Source organism: Eschscholzia californica, unplaced genomic scaffold (genome assembly GCF_041429995.1).
Source record: "Eschscholzia californica isolate CP2 unplaced genomic scaffold, dmEscCali1.0.p SCAF_5, whole genome shotgun sequence".
Classification (NCBI taxonomy): domain Eukaryota; kingdom Viridiplantae; phylum Streptophyta; class Magnoliopsida; order Ranunculales; family Papaveraceae; genus Eschscholzia; species Eschscholzia californica.
In genome coordinates, this window is record NW_028238472.1 from 52640989 (window position 1) to 52653245 (window position 12257).

The 12257-nt window shown below is 35.5% G+C and overlaps 1 protein-coding gene across 2 annotated transcripts; it reads right to left on the minus strand.

The window, feature by feature from the left end:
* Positions 1-811: 811 nt before the first annotated feature.
* Positions 812-5315, minus strand: LOC147540518 (uncharacterized). 2 transcript variants are annotated; one of them, XM_086639167.1, is made up of 7 exons: positions 4721-5315; positions 4449-4581; positions 3958-4061; positions 3342-3486; positions 3082-3222; positions 1933-2908; positions 812-1833 (listed from the first exon to the last, which is right to left on the minus strand). In XM_086639167.1, the coding sequence occupies exons 1-7, from the start codon at positions 4759-4761 to the stop codon at positions 1055-1057; spliced, it is 2319 nt and encodes a 772-aa protein (XP_086495293.1). In that variant the 5' UTR covers positions 4762-5315; the 3' UTR covers positions 812-1054. The 2 variants fall into 2 exon arrangements, with proteins under 2 accessions (XP_086495293.1, XP_086495292.1); XM_086639166.1 differs by having other exon boundaries at positions 812-2908; positions 4721-5291.
* Between the last annotated feature and the right edge of the window lie 6942 nt (positions 5316-12257).

Here is a 12257-nt window from a genome sequence, read left to right on the forward strand (position 1 = left end):
TGTTGTCGGGCTTCAAGCTCTTTGTTGTCGGACTTTATCTTAGGCGGTTATTGTGCTTATCACATCTTAATGATGTATCAATGCCTTGTAACGACTGACATAGATCGTAGTGGGATTTTCGAAAGAAAGAATGTTATATCCAAGCCATGTGGGACTATCACCTCCTCCCACTGTTGGACCGAATTGTCATCGGTTCTGATACTTCCTAAAGTTGTTCAAACTTTTAAGTTACTAACGTTGTTCAAACTTTTAAGTTACTAACGTTGTTTTCATTTCCTGACATCCAGACTCAAATCCAGCAGGTACACGATTTGTTTCTAGTAAATGTTACAACTGAATTACAACAATTATACGACAAGATTTTTCTTTATATGGACACAGTTTTTCAACAGAGTTGTATTTTCCATTTGTAATTCAAAAACATATTGAAAGCAATTTGAAAGACACAATGTATAATCAAAAACATATTTTATGCGTTTATGTAAACTTTCGCCTATATGGTAGAACAGTTGAGGCTTGAGGAGGCCTAAGAGGCGGTGGTTTCCCCTGTGGCAGATGTCACATGTTCGAGTCGCTTATATCCAACTCGTGAACTTAGCCGAGACATGTATACTATAGCACCCAATTTTTCTGTAAATTGGACCACCACCACCACCATCTTTGAATGAGACTTTCAACAGGGAGGCCTTGGGAGGTGTTTAACTTTTTCTTCTACACATTTGGAGAATTTCACCTCAAGCTTTTAGTTATTGTGAATCTCTAGGCATATGAACTATAAAAGACACGACCCTAACAACACTTAACAATCATATCCTGTAACAATTATTATTCCAAATCTTTTCCTTTTTCCCCTTTTCACAATTAATATTTTACAAATAACAAACTTAAACTATATTACATGAACACACGTAAATCGAAATATAGGAGTAGAAAGAACAGATATACTAGTATATGAATACCCCATCAATATTCGTATATATGTATAATAGGTATATAATGTGTGAATAATGATAGAGTCGATATGAGGGGTTCGAGCGTTGGCTTACCCATGTATTTACCCTCTTCTTCGTAAGGAAGCAATCCGAGCTGCTAAATCATCGTAATCTGGTAGGTTAGGATGAACAATAGAACGTTCAGGTTGAAGAGAAACGGAACGTGTAGTTGCTGCTTTAGGAGTTTCTGGTTCTGGAAGTTGTGACACTGTTCTGGAACGACGATGAACTGGTTCCCAGTTTGACTGAACACCACCATTTCCGTTTTGATGTCGTTCGCCGTTAGCTGAATTCAATCCTTCTTTCACCTTACTAGGTTCATATTTTGACGGTTTTTTACTGTAATGACTTAATAGTTGATCCATCATCTTTTCTTCTTCATCTTTCTTTGGAACACGAATATCGTCGGCTAAGACTTGTAGTAGGCCTCCTCTTGTTTCTCTATTCTTGCCTGCAGCTACTTCATCGACATCTTCAGTGGTGGCAGAGTGTTCATAACCAGGTGAAGGTTTCAAGTGTCGCCTTCTTACTGATGTTGGTTTCGGTTTTCTTTCACTAACTAAATCATCCTGCTTTGGGTACTCATTTTCATCTCGATGATCGTTTACCCTAGTATGTCCAAACTCTTGCCTCTCGTTATGAGTTCCATATTTTCCAACGCTTGGTTTCACGTAAGGAGGAGGTACCAAACCCCTTGATAGAGGTTTCTTACTTTCTTCGTAAACCTTTTCTGCTTCCTTATCAGCAAATATTTTATCTGTATTTTCTGTCTTCGCTTGTTCTCGTCTCCCATGAGATGAAATATGTTGGTTATCTCTTCCATGTGCAACTTCCTCTTTACCTGCAGAGATACCATCTGTGTTTTCAGTCTTCGCTTGTTCTCGTCTCCCATGAGATGAAATATGTTGGTTATCTCTTCCATGTGCAACTTCCTCTTTACCTGCAGAGATACCATCTGTGTTTTCAGTCTTCCTCGGTTCTCGCCTCCCATTAGCCCTTCTTCCACCACGATCTTCGGTTTTCATGATGGTTTCTTCAATATTTTCACTGACTTCTCTTCTCCCATGAGATGAGATATCTGAGTTATCTCTTCTTCTATGTGCAACTTCTTCTTTACCTGTATATATGCTATCTGTATTTTCAAACCCTGGTTCTCTTCTCCCATTAGCCCTTCTTCCACCTCGGCCTTCGTTTCTCATGATTGTTTCATCCATATTTTCACTGGCGTCTCTTCTCCCGTGAGATGAGATATGCCGGTCGCCTCTTCTATGTGCAACTTCCTCCTTAACTGCAAAGATGTTATCCGAGTTATCCGCCTTTGCTGCTTCCTGTCTCCCATTAACCCTTCTTCCACCTTGGTTTCCCATTTCCGTGATGGTTTCATCCACATTGTCACTGACTACTCTTCTTCCACGAGATGAGATATCCGGGTTACCTCTGCTAAGAACAGCATTATCTCTATCATTGCGGGGTTTATTTCCGGAATCCATGAATTCTGGTCTTGCTTGAGTTAGGACATTGCGGTTCTCTCTTTTTGGAACAGTTTCCTCCACGCCATTCTGTAGTTGTCTGTCTTCCACAATGTGTTCTTGGCTTCTACGAGAGAAGACTTCTTGATTGTCTCGTTTTGGAACAGTTTCCTCCTTGTTTATTCGGGATTTAAAATCTTCAATGACGATATCCCGTCTTCCATGGGAAGAAACATCCTGGTTATCTTTCCTCGTGACAGTTTCCTCTGCTGCAACTTTGTGTGTTCTGTGTCCCTCGTCAGTAAGTTCTCGTCTTCCACGAGATGGCTTGTCTTCCTTGTCTCCTTTGAGAACAGCTTCTGTCTTGCCAATTTGTGGTTTCAACCCATCATTTTGTGCTTTATAATTCTGGCGATCAGGGAATGACCCATGTCTGTTTGGTCGATCCTGTTAGAAGATGAAATTGTTCGCAAGATAAGTTCAGGAAGTTTTGGATATGTAGACATGTATTAGCCTATCCAAATAAATATTCGGAATTTTACGCAAAAGCCAACAGAATAAATTTCTAGTGTATAATCATATTAAACTTGGATGTGAAAAGAAATTCGAGATAGGAATACCTGAGTGATTTCCGGAGGATTAGATTTCTTCTGTCCAAAATCCTTGGGGTCCCAATTTACAGAGAATTCTTTGGCGATTTCTTGCATTAATTGCAACTTCATTTCTTTTGTAGGACGATTTGAACCTAACTTCTCCACAAACTATTCAAAATAAATTAGCAGCTTGGTATTTAGAAGCTTAACAAACCATAATTCAACTATTTCAGTAAAAATACATAAAAGACACAAGCACAACTATAAGGAGGGTCGAAGATAATCACCTCTGGCGCCACAAATGGTTCCAAGGAATTCCCATATTTCGCAGTAAACATTTGCCTGAGGTCGCGTAGTTCGGGCAAATCAGAAAACCTAGCTGCCGCAAATATTAGAGATGCCACTGCCTCTCTGCACTCCCCCGGACATTCACTGTGCAGAAAAAGGATGTGAGCAACAAGTTATTCGGTACTGTACTCAATGTTCGAGTGCAAATGGAAGAAAACTAGACATAAATAAAATTGTTCATATCAGCCTAAGGCTCCTTAATCTTCGATAAACACTAAAACCTAGTCCGATTTTTACCACACCACGAAACACCAATTACGCATAACACTAGTATCCCTCGACATAATGCAAATAATCGATTGTGTCACAAAATTATAATTTTCAAAGGCATCAGAAAGGTTCAAAAATAGTACAAGGCATCGAAAAATAGTTATTATGTGGAGGTAATTACACCTTAAGAGAAAATATGACATGTTTACTAACCAAATTTTGAAGCAAAGATAACACTTAAAAAAGGAAAGAAATTTATGTTTAGACTTCAGATACCAGTTTCCACTACTGTTCAAGTGTTCATTAAAATTAAACCTTAATTGTATTGGTAAAACCCTAAAATACCTTTGCTTTTGCATGAGGGAGAGATGCCTAGCAATAGACCCACAGTATTGTTCTACCAAATCATAACAAGACGAAAGAGTTAGCTCAACCAGAAGCCCATCAGCCTGTTTCATAATCAAGCAAATAAACAAAACCTTATAAGCCATTTAAAAACAATAAAAATGACTTTGCTCAAAAACCTAAAACTCAAAGGTGGTATTAGTTTCTACTGAATCCGACTCCTCTAACTCAACCTAAACCAGACATCCAGACGACTCAAACAAAAACAAGGCAGTGTAAGGTTTCTTCTCATTGTCTGAGTCTGACTCGTCTGAATCTGAATCGTCTAACTAAAAATCAACCCGAAGTCGATCATTAAACAGAAACAAACAGACTAAAATTTAATAAGTAATTAATCAAACATTAAGACAGCCCTAATAAACTGAAATCTGTCCATGCAATCATCATAAACTCAGTCTCATACAACTTCTAATTAAAGACTAAAATTTTACCCTTCCATATGCATTAGTCTCAAGATTACTAGAAAGAAGATCTGCTATATCTTTCTTCAAAAACTTTTGCATCGCATTCCTCTTCCTTCTTATAACATCAATTCTAGATTTAATCAGTTTAATCGATGATTTACTGCAAAAAATATCAAAAACATCTTATAATTCTCCATCAAATCGAATCAAATCACTGATTATTGAAGCAAAAAACACCTAAGAAACAAAAAAAAAGAACTCAAGATCTAGATAATAATCAAGTAAACAGATTAACTAACCATTTAGCTGAGAAACCTCGCCCTAATAATCCGTCTAACATCTTCTTCTTTGAAGATTTCTAGAGAGAGAAAATTTGTTTGATTGAGTGGATTGGATGAATGAATGAATGAAGACAGAGGAGGAGAGCAAAGGAAAGGTAATGAATGAGATGAGACTATTTATGATCCTTAAAAATGAGTACTTAAGAAGCTAAGCTGTGAGAGGTTTTAGAGAGAGAGAATAGATTCCTCTTTAAGGAGTATTTTAGAGAGAGAAAAGTGAGGAAGCACTAGTAGAGAGTAAAGACAGAGAGAGGGAAATTCTGGTTTCAGGAAAGAAAGAAATAAAAAAAATATAAGTAAAGTCCGGCAGAGACGGGATTCGGTGGTTTATTTTATGCAGTTGGATTGGCGGACGCGCCAACTGGATTGCATAACCATGCACAACCCCGAAGGTAAATTTTGGACAGAAATACTAGTATGTGGTTTGTTTCGGTTCATTATTTGTAAGATCAAAATCGTCGAAAATACAGATCACGGCAATCTACATAAGATTATTTTTTTTGAATCTGTATAGATTGTTTTGTTATCTAACATTAACTAAATCACTGCAATCTACATAAGACCCATTCTTAATCAATTCTTTCAATTAATAACTGGATAAATTTAATGGCAAAATTGGTCAATTTTTGTAATTGATTTAAATAGATATAACAAAAGATTTTGTATAATTCAATGGACATTTCTAGATGAATGTGGTTTGAGAAATCTCCATTGTGTGATTGTGATTAGAGACAAGGGTGTTGACTAGTCTACGCAATATTCTTTTTGTCAAAACAAATTGGTTGAATTTGAGGTCAAAAATCAACAATCAGCTAGTCAAATATGAAAATGGAACTAGTTGGTTAAAATGACAAATAATGTAGATTTTAGCCATGTTTCATTAAAAATAAATTGGATTATATTTTGTTACAAGAACTACTATTTTCTTATAAATTATACTAATATTGTAAATACATTCTTCGTCGGATTTTTTCGTTTTTATCACGGTAATTAAGTTAGAATGACTCTAGACAAAAACCTTATCTGGTTTGTTGTGATTCGTGATTCTAATAATTTTGATATACTTGATTATTCTTGGTAGTCACATTTTTTTCCACGTCCCCAACATCATTTTTGAGTTTTTGTCAAAAATGAGAGACAAGATAAAGTACTACTGATTATTGAAGAGAGTAAACCTAATTACAGATGAGTGATGAGGGTTAAAGTAGAAGAATCCAACCCTTATACACACCCAAAAATTGTTAAAGTGGGTATTCTTGAATTTTTGACATAGGGCAAAATAATATTTGCATTAAATTGTTAGATGGAAGAGGAAAGAATAAGTAAATGTAAGGTAAGTTACTTGTTTAATATTTACTTGAATGCAAAGCAAAAGCCAAGACCCTAAAATTCTGTTCCTTTCTTGACTAGGGATTGACTTGGATGTAATGCAAAGTTGGCAAGCATGACAAATACTAGTGTGACTTGGTTAAGTAGTGGTTTTACAATTGTGGATGTTTTTTCTTTTTTGGATGTTGATTGGAACATTAAATAATGACAATTTAAGTTAACAAGAAAGGGATTGATCTCCTTCAACAAAAAAAAAAGAAAGGGATTGATCTTTAACATTAGAGTACAAGTATTGCTTTAATTAATTAAACTCTAACCTATAATTATTTGTAGTTTATTAGGAAAGAATCACTTAATTAATATATTAATTAACTTTACCTAGTAGCTCATACTGCAATAGATTTGTTCCGTCACTGATTCTATTATTTATTTTTTTAAAAAATTTATTAAGCAAAAATTGAATATATGACGTATTTGTCGGAATTATCACAAAGTGCCACACTAACGTATGTTCTTTTGTCTTTATGTTCGAGAACAAAATTACTCTTGATATCTTAAATTCATCTCAAAATAATATCCATAACATAATTCGATTGTTTGTCTCTAATATTTTATACTTCGAGTGAGACAACTGCGACACTGAAAAATTTGAAGAACTTCACAGTCTCAAATGATATTTATGTATCATGACGAATTAAATCGACAACCTTCTTGGAACCTAGAAATGATCCTCTTATAGTTTGACTTGTTCCCCTTGCATGCGTCCATCTTTCTTCCAAATTGGCGTCCTTTGATCATCTTTCTTCCCGTTGACTCGTTCCCACAATACAAGTCAAAGTTTACAAAACCAGTTAAATAGTAATTTGATGGGGTTGCCGTAGAAGGATCTGTTTGGTTCTAACATTCAACTAACAACTTTATTCCGTGCCGGCATGCCGCTCGCTTTAAAACGGCCCACATTTTACTCAACTTTTTGCCACTTTTGTACTTTTAGCCAAACAGACAAGAGTAACGTTAGTTTCTGCTTTTTCACTTATTTGATGATGAGGTGGGTGTGAACCTTCGGGGTTATTTACGTCATTTTGGTACCATTTGTGACTGTCGATATTGTTGTTTAACGGGTTATTTCCACGTAGGATATCCTTTATCTAAAAATCTGAGTACCTCACCTCCACGGTCCACCAGAGTACCACACCATAATAATCCAATAGTTCAAATGATATAAGGGGGGGGGGGGATGTTATAGGGGGACTTCTCATAATTTGTGTGTAATGTGAGAGCCTACAACATTTTTGCAAGAAACCTTTAACCGCGCCCAATTAGGCTCACACAAATGGGAAATGACTTTATGCCCAGCAACTATCCAGGATGAATTTCGACAACTATTCGGGATGAATTTCGGCAACCTACTCTGGCAGGAATTCAATAGGATAATTGCTAGACGTACTCTAAGAGTTGTAGGCAAATTGTACAAAGGAATATTTGTTTTGTTTTATCAAATTTAAATTTGAAATCTAATTTTTCTTTTTTAGTTGTTGTTGAAGTTTGAAATCTAGTTAGTTATCTCAATTGACTCAAGTCACATAATACTCTATTTGTTTTCATTATATTTGTGATATGTGTTTAGTTTGAAGGACTGTTTTGTATTTATTTTAAGTTTAGTTGATCCAGACAACTTTAATTTGATAGTGACAAGTGTCTGGTCGCTTCAATCTCTCCATTCATCTTCAACGCTTTGCAGAACTTTAAGCAATTGAAATGAAGGACGTACAGATTATCTCTCTTAAAAGACAATGCAAACAAAAAAAACTTCCCACTTATGTATGTTTGTTCGTCAACATAATTAATTAACAGCGTATTAGTCAGCTGATTTTAATTTATGTTATGTCTTTTTTTTTGAAAGAGGATATGTCTCTTAAAAGACAATTGTTTATGTATTCTCGGTACAACACTGCCATTATTCACGCTTGTGTAGTCCTCATTCACTGAACCAGAACACCGCTTAAGATTTCTTTAAATTATAATTGAATAAATAAGATTTATCCTTGTATATTATAAATACATAGAATAAAGTTTGTTTTCATTCCCACTACAACTTTATATTTTTTTTTTTTTGTTAAGACACTACAACTTTATATGGTTGTATAAAATTAGGGTTGCGTGGATCTTCCGGATTAGGATGCAGGGAGCACATGGTGCCTCTTTCACAATATACTTTTTCTCCACTCAATCCATTCCATTTGGTCCCACTAAAGGCCTTTTCTTCCTTACTCCCTCTAATTTAATCTTATTATAGTCTTTAAAAGTAATATATTTCTACTATATGGTATTAGATATATGCTATAATCATATTTTATTATATAATCATTCCCTCTCCAATCATTTTTATGGTTTTGTTTTACTGGTTGATGTCATAATCTAACACGCTAATACGACTATTCTCACAAGTAAACTTATAGCGCACAATGTACCTTCACACGCCACTGTTACTCTTTTGAGGAGGTACTTGTTCTTGGTAAACAACCCATCTCTTAGTGCCCGACCTTAGAACGGTTATGTGTGGTTAAGCATCAATCTTTAGAAAAAATTACAAAAATTTCTCTTAAAAGTTATTTTCCTATGTTTGAGAATTGAGATGAAAAAAACAAGAGAAAGTTGCCAATTTAAGCAAAAAGGGGTACCTACTCATCAATGACTAGACATAGAAGAAGACCATGGTGGATGGCAGCTAACTTTCTTTCCTATGGGGACTGGGGTGGTTAGATTTTTGGGCCTTTACAAATTTAGTGGGATCCCCAAGTAAGAGGACATACCTATATGTTCCTACTTTAATGAAAATGTTTCAATTTTATATCAATGATATCATCTTTGTTAATAAATATTTCATTTCTTAATGGAATAGCTAGGAATTATGTTCCTCATATTTCATATTTCTAGACTTCTAGTAGGTGATAAAACTACTAGAAATTTATCGGAACACAGAACGACTGTTTGTCTTTTGTTCCATACGTAGTATTCACTCAACTGTTAGTTTAAAGGACGAACAACTGGTCTTTTTGAGTTGTATGTGTCTACTTTGAACACTGATATGAGTTGCAAATAACTATTAACTTGACGATGTTGTTTTTTAGGGGTAAATAGTTGCTTAATTCTTTAGTTCCCTATTGTTCTTGATGGTTTAAGAGACGAACAACTTGTCATGTCGTCTCTTGCATTGTTCGAGATCGCGTTATAAAAATCATGTTGTCTTTCAATTGGTCAAGTGGAGTTTCAAAGGTGCCTTAGAAGGAGTGTTAAATGGTAGGTGCCAATAGAGTCTATTTGATACCGCATATATGAGGAATGGATAGCTAACGAAAGCCCATTTAATGTGGCGGTGAAAGGAAATTCTATAGACACCTACAAATTATTCAAAAGTAGAACGTATAGATGATATCAAAACTGGAAACAGGCCTTGGTTTAGTAGTTTGTATCTCTTATGTCACTAAATTCTAGCATTCGAGTCTTGGTGGAAGTGGTCTGTTCATAAGATTTCTCTCGTTTAGTTACAAATCACTAATAAAGTAATAAAAAATAATTGTTGAAGTCCTTTGTCCACGAAAAAATGGTAGGTATACCAATATTTTTTCGTGTAATTCAACGGACTTTTCTTAGGGGAGTCTGGTCCCAGAAGCCTCGAATGTTTGATTGACGTCAGAGACAAATGTCTTGACTAGTCTATCTGATATTCTTTGTCAAAACAAATTAGTTGAGGTTGAGTTCAAAAGTCAACAATCGCCTAGTCAAACATGAAAATGTAAATAGTTGATTTCAAAGAATTGCAGTGAGTTGTTCAACAAAAAAAAAAGAATGAATTGCAGTGAGAAATACAACTAAAATTAGATTCAAGGATGTGCCCATACTCCATGATATAGAAACCCTAATACACACTTTATTGTGAAAGGCTAGTTACTTGAATGCAAAGAAAAATGAAAAGGAAAAGGAAAGAAAAAGTAAATATAAGGTAAGTAACTTGTTTAATATTTCTCTTCATCAAAAAAAAACTTGTTTAATATTTACTTGAATGCAAGGCAAACGCCAAAGCCCTAAAATTCTTTTCTTTTCTTCACTAGGGATTGACTTGGATGAAATGCAGGTTGGCAAGCATGAGTGTAACTTGGTTAAGTGGTGGTTTTGCAATTATTGATGTTGATTGGTACTTTGAATGAGTAAGCTTTCTCTTAAATTTAATTGGTAATATCTTCGTTATTGGATTTCATTGTAATTTTAAGAAAAAGAGTTTCAGAAACTGTCGCTATGAAAATGGTTCGAGCAATTCTTGAAATGTTGGTTACAGAGTCCTTTTTCATGGGGACCCATTCTTTAACAAGGTTGTCCTTAATGAGTTGAATTGTTGGGACTGTGTTCTTGGTGCAAACTAGAACTTCTTTATCACTGTCTTTCTTGTTACTAGAGTTTCATATTGGATTAAACCTAAGTATGGATCCACCGTCTCCGGTAACAAGATAGATAGCGATAAAGAAGCTCTAGTTTTCACCAAGAACACAGTCCTAACAATTCAACTCCTTTAAGGCCAACCTTGCTAAACAATGACTCCTCATGAAAGGGGACTCTTTAACCTACATTTCAAGAATTGCTCAAACCATTTTCATGGAGACAGTTTGTGCAACTCATTTCCTTAGAATTACAATGCACTCCAATTACGAAGATATACCAATTAAGTTTAAGAGAAATCTTGCTCATTTTCTTGAGAGCCTTTCATTATTTTCTTCTGCAATATGGAAATGAAGAAGAGAGAGAGAGACGAAAATTAAAGCAAGAAAGCGAAGATGGTGAGTTTGTTGGTTGAAGATAAACTATCTTTACAGATCTGAAAATGAAGAATAATAATTATAATACTTTATGTTTTGCTTCTTAATCATCTTTTCCTTGTATTTGATCTCTCTTAAAGGTTATGGTATATATTTTTGTAGATCTGTAACTTCTATTTCGTTTCACGGGATGATTATAATATATTTTGATCTGCAACCTCATATTCTGATTTATATGATCTCATTAATTCCATTTAGATATGTATCGTTTTTCATTTGTTTGTAAATATGTAGTTTTTTTTATCTCACCTTCTCTCTTTATATTTCTGTGTATATTTCAGTATCTTCTAACCCTTTATGTATGAAGATCTATGAAAATGGTGAAGAAAATTTGTTGATAAAATATAATTTTTTGTCTTTTTTGTTTAGGGTTTGTAAAGATCCTTTCTCTGCTTTTATGAAAGTTATTTTTTTCTTTTAGTGTTTGAAATTTTGTGATCCATAAGCACTATCTTTCCTTCAACAAAAAAAAAAACTAATAAAGATTTCTTTTTTAATAATTTAAAGTGAACGGCCTGGAACCTGCCTGTCTTAAATCCGTTAAGCCCATCGTGGGTTACTACCCATGGCTGGTAATGTGCAAGAAATTTTCTATTTCATCCGACCTGCGTACGCCCGACAAGTCTGCTGGGCTTGATATTTCCTACCCGAAACAACCCGAGTCCGAACTTGAAGTGTCCGTGAGCGCCGAGCCCAGCTCGTTTCCCACCCCTACTTTGATATACCCTCTTTGCTAATGCATTTTTTTTCACTCTCCTCACTCCTCGTATACTAAATAGGAGAGTATCAAATATGGGAAGTGTGTTGACCAAAAACTACACCTGGGCCCTCGACGATAAAATGTCCATCGAGACGTCAAGCCCAACCCGGCTCGCTTGTCCTTGTTTGGGCCCAGCCCAGAAGTCTCTTAATGGGCACTCGTCAACTAGACCCTAAAACTCGTGTCAAGGCCCAATCACGTGCAAAGAGTTTCCACGTGCACAAAGCTCCACACGCCCGAATCTCCACACGTCTGGCGCTCGACACGTCTATATCTCCACGTACCACGTGTAAGAGATTATTTAATGAAGAGATACTCTACATGTCAAATATATCCATAATGACAAAGATATCAGACTTGGTCAACGTAACCCCAACAACGAATATTCCCCCATTATTGACATGCATAACATGGTAACGTCTCAAATAAATGTGAGACCATGCACATGCAGAGTAGTTGTCAGAGAACATGCACAACCGTTGTGCATGTACAGCCAGTGTACACGTCACCATATCCTAGGTATCCTGACATGCAT